Genomic DNA, 20,665 nt, shown 5'->3' with positions numbered 1-20,665 from the left:
GGACTCGCCCCACCCCCCCACACACAATGGCTCGGGCATCTACCCTGCCCCCTGCGGCTATGGTTACCAGGTAGTCTTTAAAAAAAAACACACACACACAAGGCCACACTTGATTGGGGAGGAGGGGAGAAACGGCCAGGAGGGGAGCGGGGCTGGCCGGCAGGAAGAGGGGGGCCAGAAGCAGGGCTGGTCAGGGGAGATTGGGAGAGGGGCAGCCGGTGGGAAGCAGAGCAGGTGGGGGCGGCGGTCAGGGACAGTGGGGCTGGCTGGGGGAGATCGGGGGAAGGGCAGCCGTCAGGCAGCAGAGCTTGTGGAGGCGGGGCGGGGACAGTGGGGCTGGCCAGGGAAGATGATGGGGTGGCCAGTGGGAATGGGGCTGGTCGGGGGAAGGAGAACCAGCCAGCAGGAAGTAGGGCTGGCGGGGGAAGCCAGTCGGCCGGCAGGGAGCAGGACCAAGTAACACCGAGTAACTCCAGCTAGTATAGATATAAGTGTTCCCTGGATTTCATGGCTTCCTTGAGCTTTGCTCCCCCTGGTGTGGCTTGCATTTTCCTAGGGACTCTGGGAGCGACTTGGGCTTGGGTTCTTTTGTGGTGGGATATAAGTGATAGAGCTCACACAACATCACCCACTTCGCTTGCACCACCAAAATAAGATATCAGTCAAAGTAAATTGTATAGTTCTGTGACCCTCTCTGTCTCCTTTCTTAAATGAGAAATGAAAAGTCTTAACAATGTTGACCTATACATTATTACTGGGCATCTGAGTTAACACAATACTCAAATTAATGCAACAGAGAGATTGCTGCAGGCTGTCGACTCACATAAACATCTCTGCATTGATTACACTCAGTTCACATTTTTGAGGTTTTCTTTGCAACCATAACAGATAGGGACTCATAAATAAAAGCTAAGATTCTGGACAACAATTTAGCAGCTTCAGAGTGGTACTGTTACAGTATATGAATACATATTGGCTATAGTCTTACCCTGGATACAAACTTTGACATGTAATAGAATAGTTACTGTATTTAGCCACGATAGGTCTAACATTAGTCCAGAGGCAGTTCTATTGTCTCTGTGAAGACATACAGCTACAACTTCCTCCTTCCAGCTACAAATGGACTTTCTACAGCAGAGTTAGAGTAGTTCAACTCCATAGGTAGAGCCTGCAAGGATACAAAACTTGTAGCCACATCCACATCTCTATCTGCAAAAATGAGCTGTGGAGATCTGCATTGGCATTTGCAGATGTGGATACCTGTGGATATGAAGTGGAGATCCATGGGTTTACAGGGCTCTATCCACAAGGATGGGGAGGGCAGAGGTTGGATGTAATACATTGTGTATTGGATATGTGCTGCACAGAACCCTTATTCTGTGCATGACTCCTTCATGGCAACTTACAGGAATTAGGACATTAGTGGGCAGAAGAGGAATGAAGGACTTGTCTAGCACAGATCTTTCTACATAGGCTAGGTTAGTAAATATTGGGTAAAAGCTACTGTCTGGACTAGAATAGTTTCTTTAGTGCCATTCCATAGCCATCCTGCAGTTTTGTTAATTGAGTAATTCTCAGCCTTTCCTGATACTTAACTGTAGGAGCAAGTTCCCTTTTGCCTATTATGAACGTTGTTTATATTTTTTTAAAAAATAAGGTAATAATGTACATTTCTTAGTAGTGACATGTTCAATTGTAGGTTGCTCATCTATGTTATACCTTTACAAGCGAGGGAAAATTCTACTGGATTTTTTTCCCTACCTTTATTATTGTAGGGGAATCCTTCACATTGATGGCAAACGATATGGAATGGAACCAGTTAACATGTCAGCTACATTTGAGCACCTGTTTTATCCATTAGAACATGTTAAGCAAGATCCCTTTCTGTGTGGTGTGCTGAATGATAACCTGCAGCATGGGAAGAATGTGACGAATTCTTTCAGATACATGAATGTTTCACACAGTACTTTCAGCAGGGAAAGTTTTTTTAGGGTAAATATGTTTGTATTTTCTCTTAAGAAATGTTTAGATCCTTGGATCCAATACAGTTCCTTTGGGGGTGCTTCAGTGGCCAGAAGAGGCCATAAAACCATCTTAGCTGATTTCCTGGGGTATAGACTTGTGTTGAAGCATTCAAGATGCTGTACCCCATCAGCTCTTTGTTTACCCTTATTTCAGAGCCCCATGGCTAGAACTCTGGTGGGCTTTGAAAATCCTCATATAGAGGACTGGCAACATGGAAACTTGCAGTTAAATGCAACTTAAAGCAGCCCCGAAGCTGATCAAGCTGTATGATAGGGTAAAGCATCAGGACTGAAGGGTAGTGGATATAAAGATGCCATAAAGCCTCCATCCCTGAGAACCTACCTGCCACTGAAGTATTGAGCTCATAGACTCATAGACTTTAAGGTCAGAAGGGACCATTATGATCATCTAGTCTGACCCCCTGCACAGTGCAGGCCACAGAATCTCGCCCACCCCTGTAGGCGAGCTGTAGGTCTTTAAGCGGACATGTAAAGCTCAGAAAGCAAACCAACTTGAAGCCAAATCCAGCTACCATGTTGTCAAGTCTTGTAAATAGATGCATTTACATGGTAACAAATAACCATCAAAATCTTAACTTAATTATCATTAAAATATTAACTTATTGTATTTTCTAACTGGCAGAAAAAACGAGCCGTGCTGCCACAGACAAGCTACGTGGAACTATTTATGGTTGTTGATAACTCCAGGGTAATGTGTTTCTCTAATCTTAAACACATTTTATTGAATTATTTAATTTTTTCTCTGATGTCCTAATATTTAATTTTACAGTATTTACAGAAGAATTCTGATCCTGCAGCTGTGCAAAAGGAAATAATTGAGCTGATTAATTATGTTGATGGGGTAGGTCATTTCAGTCATATGGATATTCAGTAGCCTCTTCTTTATCTTATTGCACAGAAGAAATACACATTGTAATGTACAGCTAGTGTATTCTGTGTTTGTATTCCAACTGAAAAATATAGTCAATACATAGACATATAATTAATATCTGGACAAGACTCTTAGAAGCACAATACAGAACTCACAGCCCAGAAAAGAGGGGGGAAGGTGATTATAAGCCAACTTTGCATCTGCTGATTCTTAGGTTGCTCTAGGGGCATAACTTAGACAGCCCTCCCGATGCTGCCTAAGGGCTGCAGGGATACCTGTAATCTTTGGCAACTCTGACAGACTTTGCCTCAAAATACTTGTACACTATTTCTGAATTATTGAAAATTCCTGGACATATTCATAAGAAAAAAATATTTCATCTGCATTAGAGGACCTAATCCTCCTCTCCAATATGGTAACTGGAATGCTACACAAGGTACATACTGCTTCTCTATTCTATACAGGAATAATCAGTGTAGGCAAGAAGTATTGATATCTAACTAAAGGCTTGATTTAGCTCTCACCGAAGTGAAGGGGGATCTTTCCACTGCATAGAGTCCATCCTCTGCTGGCCAAAGTTTACCCTCATAATCCCCAGCTGCTATCAGAAAATGTAACCTCTTTGCTGCCTGTGAAATTTCCCATTCTGTTGCTGTAAGCAATTTCCATAAGTCCCAGACAATCTACCAGAGAGACAAAATGATTCCTAGGACCCAGGGCCCTATCAGTGGCGGGTGGCTCCCACTACTGGCTAGGCAGGGGTTCCTTCCCACAACGCTCCGAGCCTTCCGGGGCCTCTCCGGCTCCCTGCCCTGGGTCACTTCCTACCCCCTTCCCCTGGTCGGCAGTGGTCCCACCTGTTGGCATTAGCCGATGTCTGTAGCAGCACCTTCCAACTCGGTGTCTGGGGTCGCCGTGACGGGTCCGATGCCTGGGTCCCAGGTGGCTGGCTGGTGGCTCCGACGTTGGGGCCGAGCCCTGCTTGGGCCCTGCGGCGGCGGGCCCTGCGGCGGCAGGCCTGATGACTCCCTCTCTGGCTGATGGGCCGGCAGCTCTGGGGGTTGGGCCCTAGCTCCTGCCCTGTTGGCTGTCTGCCCCAACTGAATAGGACTGCAGTCCTTTATACCTGGGGCCTCCTGGGAGCATGCCCGGTAGGGCTGCGTGGGCGCGCCCCTCCCTGCCCCCTGAGTCGGGTGGTTTCTTGGGGCTGGAGTGAGGCGCTGGGCCGCCCCATCACAATGGAATAAACTTTTCCACCCCACCATTGTTCTGGACAACATAATATTGAACTGATCATAATTATGTAATTTTTTCAGAATTCAACTGAATTGGGTTCACATATATGTAATCATCATCATGTATTTTCAGATGTATGGTGCATTGAACATTCAGATTGTTTTGATTGGGCTAGAAATCTGGTCAGATAAAAACCACATAAATGTAATGGATGGTTCAGCTGGAGAAGTACTAAATAGATTTGTTTCTTGGAGAGAGAAAAATCTTCTTAAGCGATCAAGAAATGATGTTAGCCACCTTATAATGTAAGTTTTAGTTTATTAGTAAAACTTGCCTCTGACTGTAAATCAAATTTGTTACATTGCTTATGTATGCAAATGAGAATAAATAATAGAAATTGGATTACTGCAAATTTAAACTTTGGCTCTAATTGTAGATGAACAAGGAATCATTTGTGTGATCAAATCTTTATTCTTAATTGTATTCTCTCAAAAAAAATAACACAGCACATATATAATTTTCAAGAATTATGTCACACACTTTGGTGTAGGCATATTGATCAGAGAGCCATATCTTGATCCTTTGGGAAAGTGGGAAATTTCCTATTGACATCAATGAGACCAAAATTTGACTCGTTATAATATTTGGTTAAGAGCCAGGAATATTTTTTCACTAGAAATCAGTGAGCTTTCAACCCCATTCTCAAAACAGTGCACATTTTCTGTTGTTCTGTTACAGAGGGAGACATGCCTTTAGTGGGGTAGTTGGAATGGCTTTTGTAAGTACAATCTGCTCTCAAGTCCAGGGAGGGTCAATCAGCACTGTAAGTATAGTACTTTGTCTCAATTATTTATGTACAGCTCTAGTCAGTAAAACATCCCTTGACACCTCAATGGCCTATTCAACCATGTCACAAAGGGCTAAGATTTATGTTGGGGTATGGTTGGTATTGTTAGGCTTCTTATAGAAAGACAGAAATTTTTGAGGATAACATTATAATTCCTTTTGCCACATCATTCTCCTTCATGCACAAGTCCACTTAATTGAGATACATCTCAAGCTATATTTTAGCCATATTTTTTAATTTATTTAGGCCAAGATTGAGTAGCAAAACATATCCCCATAATACTAAATCCATTAACTCAAAATGGAAGCTTTTCATATATTCTGCATGGGAATGTTAGCACTCTTCACACTCGTATGTCCAGTACACACTTGCCCAAATTCTTAGATGCACAAGAATTCTATTCAAGTTACTTTGAGGAAAGTGGGGTAAAAGTGACTTTAAGATGCCTTTGCCTTCCCTTAATCCTGTGGGAGGGCTAATATTACCTTACTTAGGATGTGGAGGTTTGTCCAGAGCCATATTCTGCTAGCCTTCCTTATACTGAATAGTATTTTGTGAGGAACCCTACTGAAATCAATGGAGCTACTCATGGAATGAAGTACTACTCAGCAGGAGAAAGAATGGCAAAATCTTGATCTTAAACTAATATAAAGATAAAGAATTACACTGATTTGCTGTTAGTTCTCTCTCATGATTTTGTTTACATAAATCAGTAGGTAGGACCATTGCTTTGGGTATTTTTTGTGATTTCTTTATTTTCCTGTTTTATTTTCATATTCATTTCAACATTGCTTCTCTTTATTAGCTTAATGATAACAATGTGCTACGTCATGCCACAGTAGTAGCACATGAGTTGGGTCATAATCTTGGTATGAAACATGATGATGGAAGATGCCCCATATCGTACATTATGTACAGCACAGATAAGTAAGAGCTTCAAATAGTATTACCTTGTTTTTAATATTGCATATTTGCATTAGATCAATTCAGTAGGGTAAAATTCCTGTTAACCTCAAACAACCTTAGTAAGCCTCATACAAGCTTTGTATGAGGAACTTAAGTAAAGAGCATTAAAAGTTAATGGGACTTAGTTAACTGATAGGATTGCCAAATGTCCGATATTCAACCGGACAGTCAGGTTTTTGGGCCCTCTGTCCGGTAAAAAAAAATCAGAAAATACCAGACATGTGTAATGTCCAGTATTTTCTGGTTTTCCGGCATGGTGCCCTATGGAAGCCTGGCAGTGGAGGGGGGGAGTGGCTGGCAGGTGGGGCATGATCAGTGCTGGGAGCCTCTGGTTGCATCTGACATAGGAGTGACACCTTGGGGAGGAGGAGAAGCCCTGTCCGTGCTCCTGAACGCTGTTCAAGCATGTTGTGGAGCTGTAGCAGGACTTGTTCGGACTTCGCCAGGACTGTGCACGGGACAGGCAGCGCCCTGGGATCTGCATGTGCCCGAGTCAGTCCCACTCCCTGCCGGCTGATTCTTCCCTCCCCCCTCCCCCGGCCAGCCCCGCTCCCCCCTACCTCTCCCGGCCAGCCCTGCTTCCTGCCAGCCAGTTCTCCTCCTCCCGATCTCCCCCAGCCAGTCCCGCTCCTCCCAATCTCCCCCGGCCAGCCCCACTGCCCCAACCCCCCTCTCCACCAACCCTGCTTCCCATCCCCCCGCCTTCTCCCAGCCGGCCCTTCCCCCCCGCCCCGATCAAGTGTGTCCAGTATTTTTTCTGAAGCTACCTGGTAACCCTAATGACTGATGTTAATGTGCTATTTCCACTAGGCTGCTAACACAGTGGAAATAGCACATAGCGTGGATTTGGTCCAAACTTACCCTTTTGTTAGGCTTACATTTATGATTAATTTAAATAAAACATACATCTCAACCTACATTGATTTATTAGGTTCACAGTTCCAAGAATTAGTTTTGAGGTTAATAGGATTTCTGTGAGCTGACATCAGAATGACTCAGCAAAAATAACTGCATGTTTATGCAGGATTTCAATTCTGATTTCATGGTGTCTCCGCAGAAAAGCTCTATTCAGGACCAAGGAATCATGTGTATATCAACTAATTGCAATATTATGCTTTCTAGTGGATCCAAGAATTTCAGCACCTGTAGTGCAGATGATTTTGAGAATCTCATTTTGAGTGGTGGAGGAAACTGTCTTAAAAATGCTCCAAAACCAAGTGATGTTTTCACAGAACCTTTCTGTGGAAATAATGTCGTGGATAAGAATGAAGAATGTGATTGTGGAAAACCACAGGTATTGTACTTCATCCAGGCTTTAATCTCAACCTATTTTGTACAAAGAAGTTCCATTAATATGTGAGGGATATTTTTCTTTGCAGTTGTACTTTTTATTTGAAATCTTATAAATACAAATAAGAATGAGTGACAAGCCTAAAATCAAATTTTCATTAAGGATTACAACCACTTCTGCTTGAAGTCAGTGGATGTAGCCCTTAATGAAAACATGATTGACTTCATGGGAATATGGCTCAGAAAGTGAGGGTTAGGGAACTTCAGGCCTGGGGGCCGGATGCAGCCCCAGGCTTGCCTGGATCCAGCTCCTGTGGCTCTGGGATCCCCACACACACCTTGGGGAGCTTGTGCTGGCACTCCAGTCCCCTGCCACCCACTCACATGGCTGGAGCACACAAAATCTACCAGCCTGTGCCCCCCTGGGTTCTGGTGTGCAAGGGGAATGGGAGGAGTGTCTTTCTCCTTCTCAGTTGGGGGCTTCTCACTTTGCTTCTCACTTGTGTGTGGCCCTGAATGATTTCTGTGCACCCTGGGCAGCCCTCGACCCAAAAGAGGTTCCCCACCCCTGCTCTAAGTAAAAGGACTGGCTATTGTACAACTATTGTTTCAGGTGCATGCAGGGCTAGCCCGAGCCATTTTTGCGCCCCAGGCCAGGGTACACGGCGCTTCCCCAGGGTGCACGGCGCAGCCCGGCCCGGCCCGGCCCAGCCACTGCTGCTGGCATGCAGCCCGGGACTGGCCGCGCCTGGCTGTGCAGGGCCCCGCAGCCGTGGGGGGAAGGGCGCTGTTGGCCGGCGCCGCGGGGATGGGGGGCCGGCGCTGCGGGAGCCGGGCGCGCTGCACCTGATGGCAGCTAAAAGGGATGCTGTGCACCCCTTACAGCTGCCATCAGGCGCCCCCCCATTGGTTGGCGCCCTGGGCAGCTGCCCGGCTCGCCCACCCCTTAGTCCGGCCCTGGGTGCATGTCTACTCTACAAAAATGTAGGTAATTTAGTTGTACACATAAGAATCTTCATCAAGTACAGTTTTTCCACCTTACCCTTTAAATTTGAACCACAATCAAATATTTCCAGCCGAAGGGCATTAGATATCACTCTATCTTTGGAACTTTCATTTTCAGTTTCTTAATGACCTTCTCTCAAACAACTGACTGTCTTGAATTGCTGTTAAAGGAAATTGGTTCCATAGGTGCCAACCCGGTGGGTACTCCTGAGATGAAGCATTCACAGGAAAAAAAATAGTAGCTGATCAGCTCCTTCCACCCACCAGTTAACAGTTGTTCAGTGTCAGGCAGAAAGGGCTTGGGGGAGATGGCAGAGTGAGGGTGTGGCACAGCCTGGGGAGGGGGTGGAGCAAGGACAAAAGATATGGGGCAGGGCAGAGCAGGAATGGAAAGAGGCTGGGCCTTGGGGGAAAGGGTGGAGAGGGGTGGAACCTGAGGCCTAGTGGGGGTCAAGCACCCCAAGGAAATAAGGAAGCCAGTGCCTGTGATTAATCATAGTTTTAATTGCACTGCTAAACAGTAGAATACGAGTTGAAAATTATTAATTCATTGTGGGTGTTTTGCTCCATTTTCAATTATCTCACAAAATATAAATGTATAGTGTTCACTTTATATAATTTGATTACAAGTGTTTGAATTGTAAAAATGCTAAACAAAATAAACAGTATTTTTCAATTTACTTCTTGCAAGTACTATAGTGTGATCTCTTTATCGTGAAAGTGCAATTTAAAAATATAGATTGTTACATAACTGCATTCAAAACCAAAACAACATAAAACTTCAGAGCCTACAAGTCCACTCAGTTCCATTGCTTGTTTGCCAAATTGCTAAGAGAACCAAGCTTGTTTACATTTGAGGGGAGACAATGCTGTCTGCTTCTTATTTATAACGTCACTGAAAGTGAGAGCAAGGCATTTGCCTGGTACTTTTATAGCAGGCATTGTGATGTATTTAAGTGCCAGATATGCTAAACATTTGTATGCCCCTTTATGCTTCAGCCACCATTTCAGAGGAAATGCTTCCATGCTGATGATGTTTGTTAAAAAAAATAAAGTTGTAATTAAATTTGTGGCTCAGCTCCTGCTGTGAGTTTTATGCACATTTTGCCATATATTTCATATCATAACACTCTCAGATGATGTTCATTTTAAAAACTCTTTCAGTAAAGATTTGACAATAAGCAAAGAATGTACCAATGTGAAATGTATAAAGATAGCTAAAGCACACAACCCAAGTTTTAAGAATCTGAAGTTCCTTCTAAAATCTGAAGGACAAGGTGTGGAACATGTTTTTAGAAGTGCTAAAAGAGCAACAATCTGATGTGGAAACTACAGAAGCTGAACCAGCAAAAAAGAAAATCAGCCTTCTGCTGGTGGTATCTGACTCAGATGAAAATGAACACATGTTGGTCTGCACTGCTTTGGATCGTTATTGAGCAGAATCTGTTAGCAGCATGGATACATGCCCTCTGGACTAGTGGTTGAAGCATGAAGGGACATATGAATATTTAGCACATCTAGCACATAAATATTTTGCAATATTGGCTACAACTAGGGATGTGAATGGCTAACCAGTAGTCACAGTCCCACAGGCTGGGGGCTGCCCCATCAAACCTGGAGTGGTTGCTTGTCCAGGCTCCCACTTAGTCAGTTAACCAGTTAAACCTAATTTTAACTGGTTAAATAATGAAACGGAATTTTACATCCCTAATGAAAATTCCTGTTTTCACTTTCAGGTGACATTGTAAACAAAAGCAGGCAGTATTATTTCCTGTGCCTGTAAAAAAACTTGTTTGTCTGAGTGGACATGAAGTAGGACTAAATGGACTTTTAGCCTGTAAAGTTATATATTGTTTTATTTTTGAATGCAGTTTTTTGGTATATAATTCTACATTTGTAAATTCAACTTTCATAATAAAGAGACTGCACTACAGTACTTGTAGTAGGTGAACTGAAAAATATTCATGTTTTTACAATGCAAATATTTGTAATAGAATAAATTTAAAGTGAGCACTGTACACTTTGTATTGTGTTGTAATTAAAATCAATAGATTTGAAAATGTAGAAAATGTATTAAACATCAAAAATATTTAAATATATAGTATCTTACTTTAACAATGAAATTATGTGAATGTGATTTTTTTTATTGCATGATTATTGGCAATTATTTTTAATTGCTTGACAGCCTTATTTAGAATATATGCTAGCAAATACCAGAGGTGAGGAAAAACCCATGTTTAATGGCAGTTTTTTTCCTAGTACTATCCCCCTTCCAAAAAAATATAGTATATTATACTATTAACTTGGAAAATAAAGTATTGTGAGTGCTACAAACTGTTAATACAAACCTGAGGGTTTCTGCTTCTTTAGGGCCCTGTTCTATTTAGAAAAAAGCAGTTGTTGCTTTATTCCTCTAATCCCTATGCAAATAAGTAATCAAAAAGAAAGTTTCTCTTTTCTAATAGGACAAAGAACTCAAAACTTCAGACTCTGAAAGAGACCCACTATATTTTGTTTCTGGTCAGAATTTAGTCTGTCTGGCTATGTCTACACTACAGAGAAGATTGAAGCTGCTGCTGTCGATCTTCCAGGGTTCGAATTAGCCAAAAGTCTTAAGGTACTTCAACTTCAGCTACGTAATTAATGTAGCTGAAATGGCATATCTTAATTTGACCTTATCCTGTAATGTAGACATATCCTGTGTCCTTCGGAAACCCCTGACTATAGATAAAAATAAAAATACTGTGTCCCTAAATCATGCCTTTGCTATAGGAGTGTACTAATCCTTGCTGTGATGCTGCAACCTGCAAACTGAAGTCCGGATCACAGTGTGCTAAAGGGCTGTGCTGTGAAAATTGCAAGGTAGGCTGGAAGAGCCCTTTTTTGTTAATTTATGTTCTTAACTTAGCAGAATTAGTACTAATTAGTAGTTAATTTTTTTAATTTTTAGAATTGGCTCTCTCCCAGGCTACGTCTAGACTGGCCCCTTCTTCGGAAGAGGCATGCTAATTTCTAACTTTGGAATAGGGAAATCTGCGGGGATTTAAATATCCCCCGCGGGATTTAAATAAACATGGCCGCCGCTTTTTTTCCGGCTTGGGGAAAAGCCGGAAAAGAGCGTCCAGACTGGCGCGATCCTCCGCAATATTCCTAAGAGATCCTCCGGAATAGGGCTTTATTCCGGAGGATCGTGCCAGTCTGGACGCTCTTTTCCAGCTTTTCCCCAAGCCGGAAAAAAAGCGGCGACCATGTTTATTTAAATCCCGCGGGGGATATTTAAATCCCCCGCAGATTTCCCTATTCCAAAGTTAGAAATTAGCATGCCTCTTCCGAAGAAGGGGTCAGTCTAGACGTAGCCCCAGTGTCTTTAGACATCTGTACATACATTACCAAAGCTGCACTCAGGAGCAGAGACTAAAGTAGGGATAGTGGGTGAACAGCAAATCTTGGTTTGAGGATTCATGGCCTCATGTGTGCTCCTCAGTTTCCAAATGCAAGTATTGTCTCTAGCCTGACTTCTGCTACTAGGCTGAAGTAATTAGATGTCATGTAGCAGTGCTCTTGTTATCATAGGATCAAGTTTCTATGCATTGCCTGTCAGGCCCACCGATGAGGGGGAAAAAGGGGACAACTGCTGAAGGACAGCACTGAGGGATGGGTGGGGGATGCTGCCATCCAAGTGGTGCTGAGAACTGGATGCCCTTGGCCTTGCCCCTTCTGCCTGAGGCGATGCCCTTTCTTGGAGTAGAGAGCCATCCCGCCCCACCCCTTGCCCAGGGGCCCCTTGAGGCTGTTGGCTCCCTCGTCCCCTGCCTACTCATCTCTTTGTATCTGGTGCTTAAAAATGCCACACTATGACTTAGTTCTGTGCAGGATCAAGCTCATCAATGGTATCAACATGGCATATAAAACTCATAGCAATGGCATACATGCTCTATATTAAGAAAGGGATAGAAAATAAGACACAGAATATCTTACTGTGCATAGTATAAAACTATGGTACACCCACATCTAGAGTACTGTGTACAGATGTGGTCTCCTCACCTCAAAAAAGATATTTTGGTCTTGGAAAAGGTTCAGAAAAGGGAAACTAAAATGATCAGGGGTTTGGAACAGGTCCCATATGAAGAGAGTCTAAAGCGACTGGGACTTTTCAGTTTGGAAAAGAGGAGACTGAGGGGGAATATGATAGAGGTATATTAAATCATGAGTCGTGTGGAGAGGGTGAATAAAGAAAACTTATTCATTAGTTCCCATAATATAAGGATTAGAGGACACCAAATTAAATTAATGGGTAGCAGGTTCAAAACTAATAAGTGAAAGTTCTTCTTCACACAGCACATAGTCAACCTGTGGAACTCCTTGCCGGAGGAGGCTGTGAAGGCTAGAATTATAACAGAGTTTAAAGAGAAGCTAGATAAATTCATGGAGGTTAGGTCCATAAAAGGCTATTAGCCAGGGGATAGAAATGGTGTCCCTGGCCTCTGTTTGTCAGAGGCTGGAGATGGATGGCACGAGACAAATTGCTTGATCATTGTCTTCATTCCCCCCCCCTCCGGGGCACCTGGCATTGGCCACTGTGGCAGACAGGCTACTGGGCTAGATGGACCTTTGGTCTGACCCAGTACGGCCGTTCTTATGTTCTTGTATATTGATATGAAGAGCTATTTCATCTTCCTCAAATTTACAAGCATATATTCTTTACCAACCTATTACATAATCATTATGTGCCTGAAGGAACAGAATCTGGACACCGTATGTGAAGCAAGCAGGAGAGTTCATTACACACACAGCACTGTCGGAGTGTCACATTGCTTGTTAGAACTCAGTGAACACTGCCAAACAATAGGTTACAACTAATTATATAGGATGCTCAATGGGCAGATCAAAGTGAAGGAGGGGGCGGTTAAGATCCTGGACCCCTGTATAGGTGCTAATTGTGAGGCAAAATAAGAGTAATAATATAAAGTTACATAGTGTTTCCAATAAAATAAATATTTAAACAAAGCAGACATCAATTACCAACTATGTGTTAAGTGGTGATATGTCTGTCTGCTTCAAGAAGGTGTCTCTGCAGGGATGTGGTCCATCTGGGGATTAGAGCAGAGACATTAGGAGTATTTGACAATGGCACATTTGTTCCTAGCACCATTGAATGTGTCTTCTCCTGTCTCCTATCCTGGGCTAGGTGTGTGTGTGGGGGGGTGGTAACCACATGTACTGTGTTTGTGTGCCAGTCCCAGACTCCAAATTTACAATAGGGGTTCTTAACAGAATATCATAGCCTACCTTAGAAATTTTCATCCTACAGTGCCTTTGTATTAAATGTGTACTGTTGCAAAATAAAACAGTAATTTTCTATTCCATTTCTAGTTTAAAGTGGCGGGAATGGAATGTAGACCAAAAATGAATTTCTGTGATCTACCTGAATACTGCAATGGGACAAATCCATACTGCCCAGATGATGTATATTTCATGAATGGCTTCCCATGTAATGACATGAAAGAATATTGCTACGGTGGGGTTTGCCAGAATTTTGATTCACAATGTGAATCCATCTACGGAAAAGGTACTTTTAAAATGTTTGAGTATCTGTGAAGCAGAATTCATATTAATAGGGAAAACCTCCTTTGTTGTGCATTGTACCTAGGATTTAAATAGCCATTGTGGAATATTCTTTTTTATTTAATATATTAGTTGTTAAACATTTGATATTATTTTATAGGGGCAAGAAAAGCACCTGATATTTGTTTTCAAGTAGCCAACATGAAGGGAGATAGATTTGGAAACTGTGGAATGTCAGGTGGTGTGTACAATAAATGTCCCACTGAGTAAGTGACCAGCAGGTATACATTTAATATAATCTTTCCTCCTGTTATTTATTCATATAAACAGTACCATAATGTAGAATATATTTTTATATAAATAATGCTTACATGCTTCACTTCTTTGGCCTACCTTAGTTATCAAAATTCCTTACTTAAATCTTCCTTTTTATTAGTCTGTTTTAAGTTGTTGATTAAACAATTTATTAAAAACAATATTAGCAGTGTGTATGAAACTCAACTTTACTTAAGTGATCTTTTGAAGAAACTGAACCAGATTCTTACCTCTGAACTAGCCCTTTTGTGCTTTTGAGGCAATGTAAAGGAGATACAATCTGGCCAATACTTGATCAGCTGACAGGTGTCTTGCGGGATAGGAGCTCTTCAATGGCAGAAAGCTGACCCACCTAGTTCCTGTATCACCCATCCTCCCAGCATGGCATAGAGGGTGGGAGGGAATGTCAGAGGCTGTACTTCACTTCTCAGATTGTATATAGTCCTTAGATCAGTTCATGGTCCTCTAGTTTACATGGAAGTTGGGGGAAGATCAGGCCCTAGAATCAGGTAGCTATAAACAGCACATCTTGGCACAGGAGAAAGTCTGACCCATCATCAGTCGTATTTATAAATAAATGACCTACATTGTACCCTTCCTTGTAAAAAATAAAAAAGTATCATAGGAAAGCCAAAGGTATGCATTAAACAGCATTATATAGTTTACTAGAAGCTCTACCTGGTATTGCTCAAGTCCTTAACTCAGTTATTTTTTGTTTTTCTTCATTTAAATCATTGCTCTGGAGTGGCACTGGGGAAGAGGGGTTCATTATACAGACTGCCCAAGAGAGAGAGAACTACTGCAGCCCTCTCTCACTGCAGCAGTTTGGGCCTAGGCAAGAAGCGCCTCTCCATGGCTGTTGCAGCTCCGGCAGGCACAGCCAGGAAAGGGGTGCATGTCTCCCAGCTGGTGTAAGTTCTGGTTTGTCTACCTCTTGTGCTCCCCAGCAAGAGTGAGGAATGCAGCACACTGTGCACTTTCTCCTCACTCCCTGATGAAGGGGGACAGCCCGCAATGTTCCAATGTGAATTGGGAGAGAAGGGAGCTTCAGCCTCCTCACTCTCCCAAAAGAGCTTTGGGGAGTGGGTGGCTCTTGGCTGGGGCAGTCCCAGGGCAGGGAGTGGTGCCCCAAACCATCCTCTTTCATCTGTCGGGTGATTCTATCTCTTTTCTGTATGGTTTTATGAGAAGCAATCCCATTCCAGGCACATTCCATTTTCTTGGCATAACCAAACCCTTACCTTGCATTTAGTTATGATAAGAAGAAGCTGTATACAGGCAACCCCCACTTATAACCTAATTGGTTCCTGAAGAACCGTCGTAAGTCAAACCCTTATTTTCCATAGGTGCAATGTTATAAATGGTGGTTCCGTTCCTGGAAACCCATTTCATACCCTAAAAAATACCAAAATTGACTATGGAAATGAAGAAAAAATGACCTAAATAGTTCAAATAATGCACAAAAATAACTAAAAAGTGAAGACTGATGTGGCAGAGATGCGCACAGTTCAAGCAGCAGCTACAAACTGACGAGTTTGATTGACCTTGTGTATTTCCTGTTTTGAGATGATGAGTGGAGTCTGCGTCATACGCTGTCGTAAATGCAAGCTGTGGACGTAAATTGGGATTTTTTAAGAGCTATCTCGCATGAAAAAATGGTCATAAATGTGGGGGTCATAAGTTGGGAGATCATAAGTTGGGGGTCACCTATACTGAATTTGGTGGTCCTAGTATAACACCAATAGGCAGAACTGAACTTGGGACCTCCCTCTGGTGCTTAGTGCATGAGCCTCTACAGCAGGGGTGAACAAGATTACCTTTTGCAGGCCGGATCTGGCCACGCCACTGGATCTGGCCATGGACCCCTTGTTGGGACTCTCAGTTAGGGTACATCTACACTTGTTCCCTATCTCAAGATAGGGATGCAAATGTAGCTGACCGAAATTGCTAATGAAGTGGGGATTTAAATATCCTGCGCTTCATTAGCATAATCTCACCCATGCACTATTTTGATCGCCAGCTGATTTGAACCAGTAAGTGCCCTCCAGGCCGCGTTAGTTCGAATCAAATCCCTTTATGAGGGGGTAACGTTAGTTCTAACCAAGGGATTTGATTCAAACTAACATGGCCCAGAGCGCACTTCCTGGTTCGAATCAGATAGCAATCAGAACAGCGCGCTGGTGAGATTATGCTAACGAAGCACGGGATATTTAAATCCCTGCTTCATTAGCAATTTTAGTCGGCTACATTTGCATCATTATCTTGAGATAGGGAGCGAATGTAGATGTACCCTTACACAGCAGACATTGTTTTAAGTATAAGGCTGCTCCGTGTGAGTCTCTGCTTGGAAGGGAAGGAGAAGTTTTGTGCAATCTCCCGCTACCAGCCCAATCCTCAGCTCCTATTGGCCAGAAAAATGACCAATAGGAAATGAACCCAGCCAATCTCTCAGCTCCTATTGGCTGGAAACAACCAGCCAATGGGAGCTGAGAGATTAGCCTGGGGTATGGGAGTAGCGCAAGCCTCTTCCCTCTCCTGGAGCTGAGAACCACATGGAGGGAACAGCCTGCAGTATTAAGTGATCTGGGGCTTCAGCAGGAAGGGAGCACAGCCTGCCTTTTGGATGCTGCAGGGCTGTTGGCCGGTAGATGCTTAGATAAGCACCTCCCAGGCAAAGTATTCCAACTTCCTCCCCCAGGTCACCATCCAAACCCTCTACAAACCCCCTCTGCACCCCATTCGCCTGCCCCAGGTCACTACCCAAACCCTGTGCAGTCTGCATCCCATTTTCCCCTTCTCCTAGGTCACAGTTCCCTCCCAGACTTTGCACGCCTCATAGGATCCCTCACCCAATCCAGAATACTCTTCTGCATTCCCATGCTCCCTCCCTGACTCTACATCTCAAACCCCAACCCAGGTTACAACCCCCTCCTTTACCCAAACTCCCTCTCAGACATCACACTCCAGCATCCCCAGTCCCTTATCCCATGCACCCTTCTGCACCCAACCTGCACCCTAGACCCTGCACCTCCTTCACAGAAAAGTGCAGCCCTAGATCACTTCCCAAAAACTTGGAGTGGCCCCCCACCAAAAATTATTGCCCACCCCTGCTCTACAGCTTGAGCTAAAAGCCAGGTGACTCTCAGCTAAGGCTGTAGAGGTAACTTATTATTTCTTTCTCTACATGGTCTAAGTGCCATTACATGGGACTGTGAACCACATCCAGAAGGTTACACTAGCTCTTCCCATTTAGGGGGAGTTCTTGAACAAACGGACAGACACAAAAACAGACAAAATCTCTCAAATATAGAGTAGATAACTTGGTGTGTGACTGACTGCAGAACAGGCCTTTTTAATCCCCAGTGTCCTTAGATCACTAGTGAAATCGGTTGAATTTCCAGGCATCTGTGGAGAGTTTCTCCAGTCTCTGTTGTGATATGGATCCCTCAGAAATTGTGCTGTGATGGACTCTCTTTCTGTACTTGTGCTAATACCCTTCATGGTCCTAAGAGAGTGCTGACACAAATCATTTTACCATACCATCTGTAAAGTCTCGCTACATCAGGTGTGGGCAATAATTTTTGCGGGGGGGGGGCACTTAATGAATTTTGGTACATGGCCACGAGCCGGATCCACCCCCAGATGGGACAGGGCCTGAGGCAGAAGGGGTGGCACTGGGAACTAGCCTCCCCCCAGAGTTGTCTGGGGCCAGAGGCTTTGAATTAAAAACACAGCTCACGGCTCTGGCCCCTGCTGTGGTAGCACTGCAATTGGGAGCCAGGAACTCTTTAAGTAGGATCTTGCTGTCTGAGCCACTGCCTGGAAATTCGGTGGCACAGGCAACAGAATATAAATAGAAAGTGGCCAGAGGCAGTCTGCGGGCTGGATCAAAGTTTAGGCAGGCCAGTCCCAGCCCCCAGGCCGCATCTTGCCCAACTCTGCTCTACCTACTATCTGCAAATAAATCACATTTAAATAACATAAATAATTATGGGAGTGTGCTTCTAGTAAGGTATTGCAAAAGGATCAATTCTTGACCCTGTGCTATTTAACATTTTTATTAATGATGTGGAAGAAAACAAAAAATCAGCCCTGACAGAAAAATTGGCAGAGACGACAGGTCACCGATTCAAAGTGATCTGGATCACAGCCAGAGGAGGCTGTGAAGGTTAGGACTATAACAGAGTTTGAAGAGAAGCTAGATAAATTCATGGAGGTTAGGTCCATAAACGGCTATTAGCCAGGGGATAGAAATGGTGTCCCTGGTCTCTATTTGTCAGAGGCTGGAGAAGGATGGCAGGAGACAGATTGTTTGATCATTGTCTTCGGTCCACCCCATCTGGGGCACCTGGTGCTGGCCACTGTCGGCAGACAGGCTACTGGGCTAGATGGACCTTTGGTCTGACCCAGTATGGCCGTTCTTATGTGATGAACACAAATAAATAATACATTTAAATGTAAACATATAGATCAAGGAACAAAGAATGTAGGCCATACTTACATGAGGAGGGAAGTAGTAACTCTGAAAAAGATTTGAGACTCACTGCTCTGTCCTCAGCAGGGAGCTGCTGCTTTTGCTGAGGGAGAAGTGTCCATCCCCAAGCCAGGCAGCTCTGTGCATGAGTCCTGTGCCTCTGGCCAGGCAGGGCTCATTAAGCAGCTACAGGGCTGCAGCTTAGAGGAAACACTGATTCTGAGAAGAACCACAAGATCAAAGGATTGGAAAACTTGCCTTATAATGATAGAGCCCCAGAGTCCAGTCTATTTAGTTTAACAACAAGAAGGTTGAGGAGTGACTTGATTTCAGTCCACAAGTATGTACGTGGGAAAATGGGCTCATCCATCTAACAGAGAAAGGTGTAATCCAGCCAGTGGATTGTAAACTGAAATTAAACAAATTCAGTCTGGAAATAAAGTGTAAAATTTAAATGGTGATAGTAATTAACCATTTAAATAAGGGTTGTGGTGGATTCTCTATCTCTGACAATTTTTAAATCAAGATTGGATGTTTTACTAAAAGGTGTGGTCTAGGAATTATTTTGGGGAAGGTCTCTGGCCTGTGCTATATAGAGATTAGGTGATCACAGTGGTGCCTTCTGGCTTTGGAATATATGCATCTATGAATTATTAAGGTTGCAAAGTGAAGAACTCAGAAGGTAGGAAATTCCAGAATTAAAGCACTTGTATAACCTTAATTCACCCCTTTGTGTGTAGACATTATGAGAAAGTCTTTAATTATAAAATCAGATACTATATTTCCACAGGCTCATTGCCTCATTGAGGAGCAATTGGGGTTCAGTATTTGTTCTCCTTATTTTGTTATGTGTAACTTGATACCTTATTTATTACACACTGTGCAGACCCTGCTTTGAAGATATACATATTAATATCCTCAAGGGATTTTCTGTCGCTCGGTATAGAACTGAGCATATGGGAATTATAATTTGTTTTGACTTGGCCAGATTTAGGCAGACGTTCACAAGGAAGGCAAAGAGCAAATTTCTCTTCAAAAGGTCACTCCTCTGCCAAACTTCAAATTCCTGCTTCAAAACTTGGGGCTGCTGAAACTATTTAAATAAAAGTTTGCCAGAATTTTTTTAACACAGACAAAATAATGTATTTTTCCCAGCCTCGCTTATGGAAATGGTTTAACCATTTTGTAAGAAATTTTCCAAAAATGTCAACCTGAAGGAATACTCAGTGTGAAAATGGTTAAAGTTTGGCAGAGTTATAAGCAAATGAAAACAGGTTCTTATAATGTTAAGTGTCAGGCAACCTTCATAGGGAGTGCTACCAATCCCACTTATAGCAGGGGCATCAGTGTTTATATATCTATAGACAAACACATATATTATGGTGATATCCATAATATAAATTTCAGAGTCATGTGCTAAGATACATTTATCAGACACCATTTATCCTTTTCATCAACAGGTCTCTGTCCACTAATCCAACTCCATTGGGATAATTTCTTATATCTCAGGCTTTTGAGCAGCTTCTGTTGATGCCATTTCTTTTTAAACAACCTGCAAGAGAAATTTTTCCTCTTTTTCCTCCAGTGTGTATCCCTCGTGAACATGCACACACACACACCAACACATAATTACACTGTCCCAAAGGCTCAGAAAAGGCAGTCTTCAACATATGTAAAATATGATGCACATATACACACAAACAGAAAGAGAGAAGGGAAAACTTTCTTAGAATATGAGATTTCTAGCAAGAGAAAATTATTGGTTTATAGTGTAAACTATGGAAATTTCTCAATAAATAATGTTTTTATTGAGTCTATTTTCTCCCTGTCACTTTTTTATTTGTATTTTATTCATTTATTACAGACATAGTCTATGTGGCAAACTTCAGTGTACTCCTGTCAGTCTTGAAAATCTTCCGGCTTCTAGTGGTGTTAGCACTCAAGATGGTGTTTTATGTGTGACTTCTGACTTTAACCTAGGGTCAGATATCCCTGATCCTGCTCAAGTTTATAAGGGAACAGCCTGTGGAAAAGGAAAGGTAAGGTAGATC

The 20,665-nt window shown here is 43.0% G+C and overlaps 1 protein-coding gene across 1 annotated transcript in view; it reads left to right on the top strand.

Moving 5' to 3' along the window:
• LOC102450996 (disintegrin and metalloproteinase domain-containing protein 9-like) overlaps positions 1-20,665 on the top strand; it is a 53,807-nt gene that overhangs the window by 17,522 nt on the left and 15,620 nt on the right. The window contains exons 6-16 of the mRNA XM_006136089.5: positions 1,776-1,992; positions 2,668-2,733; positions 2,815-2,886; positions 4,285-4,457; positions 4,891-4,975; positions 5,805-5,926; positions 7,088-7,259; positions 11,033-11,122; positions 13,634-13,829; positions 13,986-14,091; positions 20,479-20,653. Coding sequence (XP_006136151.3) covers positions 1,776-1,992; positions 2,668-2,733; positions 2,815-2,886; positions 4,285-4,457; positions 4,891-4,975; positions 5,805-5,926; positions 7,088-7,259; positions 11,033-11,122; positions 13,634-13,829; positions 13,986-14,091; positions 20,479-20,653 — 1,474 coding nt within the window. The remainder of the gene's footprint in view (positions 1-1,775; positions 1,993-2,667; positions 2,734-2,814; positions 2,887-4,284; positions 4,458-4,890; positions 4,976-5,804; positions 5,927-7,087; positions 7,260-11,032; positions 11,123-13,633; positions 13,830-13,985; positions 14,092-20,478; positions 20,654-20,665) is intronic.

The sequence above is a fragment of the Pelodiscus sinensis genome, chromosome 8 (assembly GCF_052426305.1).
Source record: "Pelodiscus sinensis isolate ZL-2025 chromosome 8, ASM5242630v1, whole genome shotgun sequence".
In the NCBI taxonomy this organism is placed as follows: domain Eukaryota; kingdom Metazoa; phylum Chordata; order Testudines; family Trionychidae; genus Pelodiscus; species Pelodiscus sinensis.
This window is presented reverse-complemented; position numbering and strand designations above follow the sequence as displayed.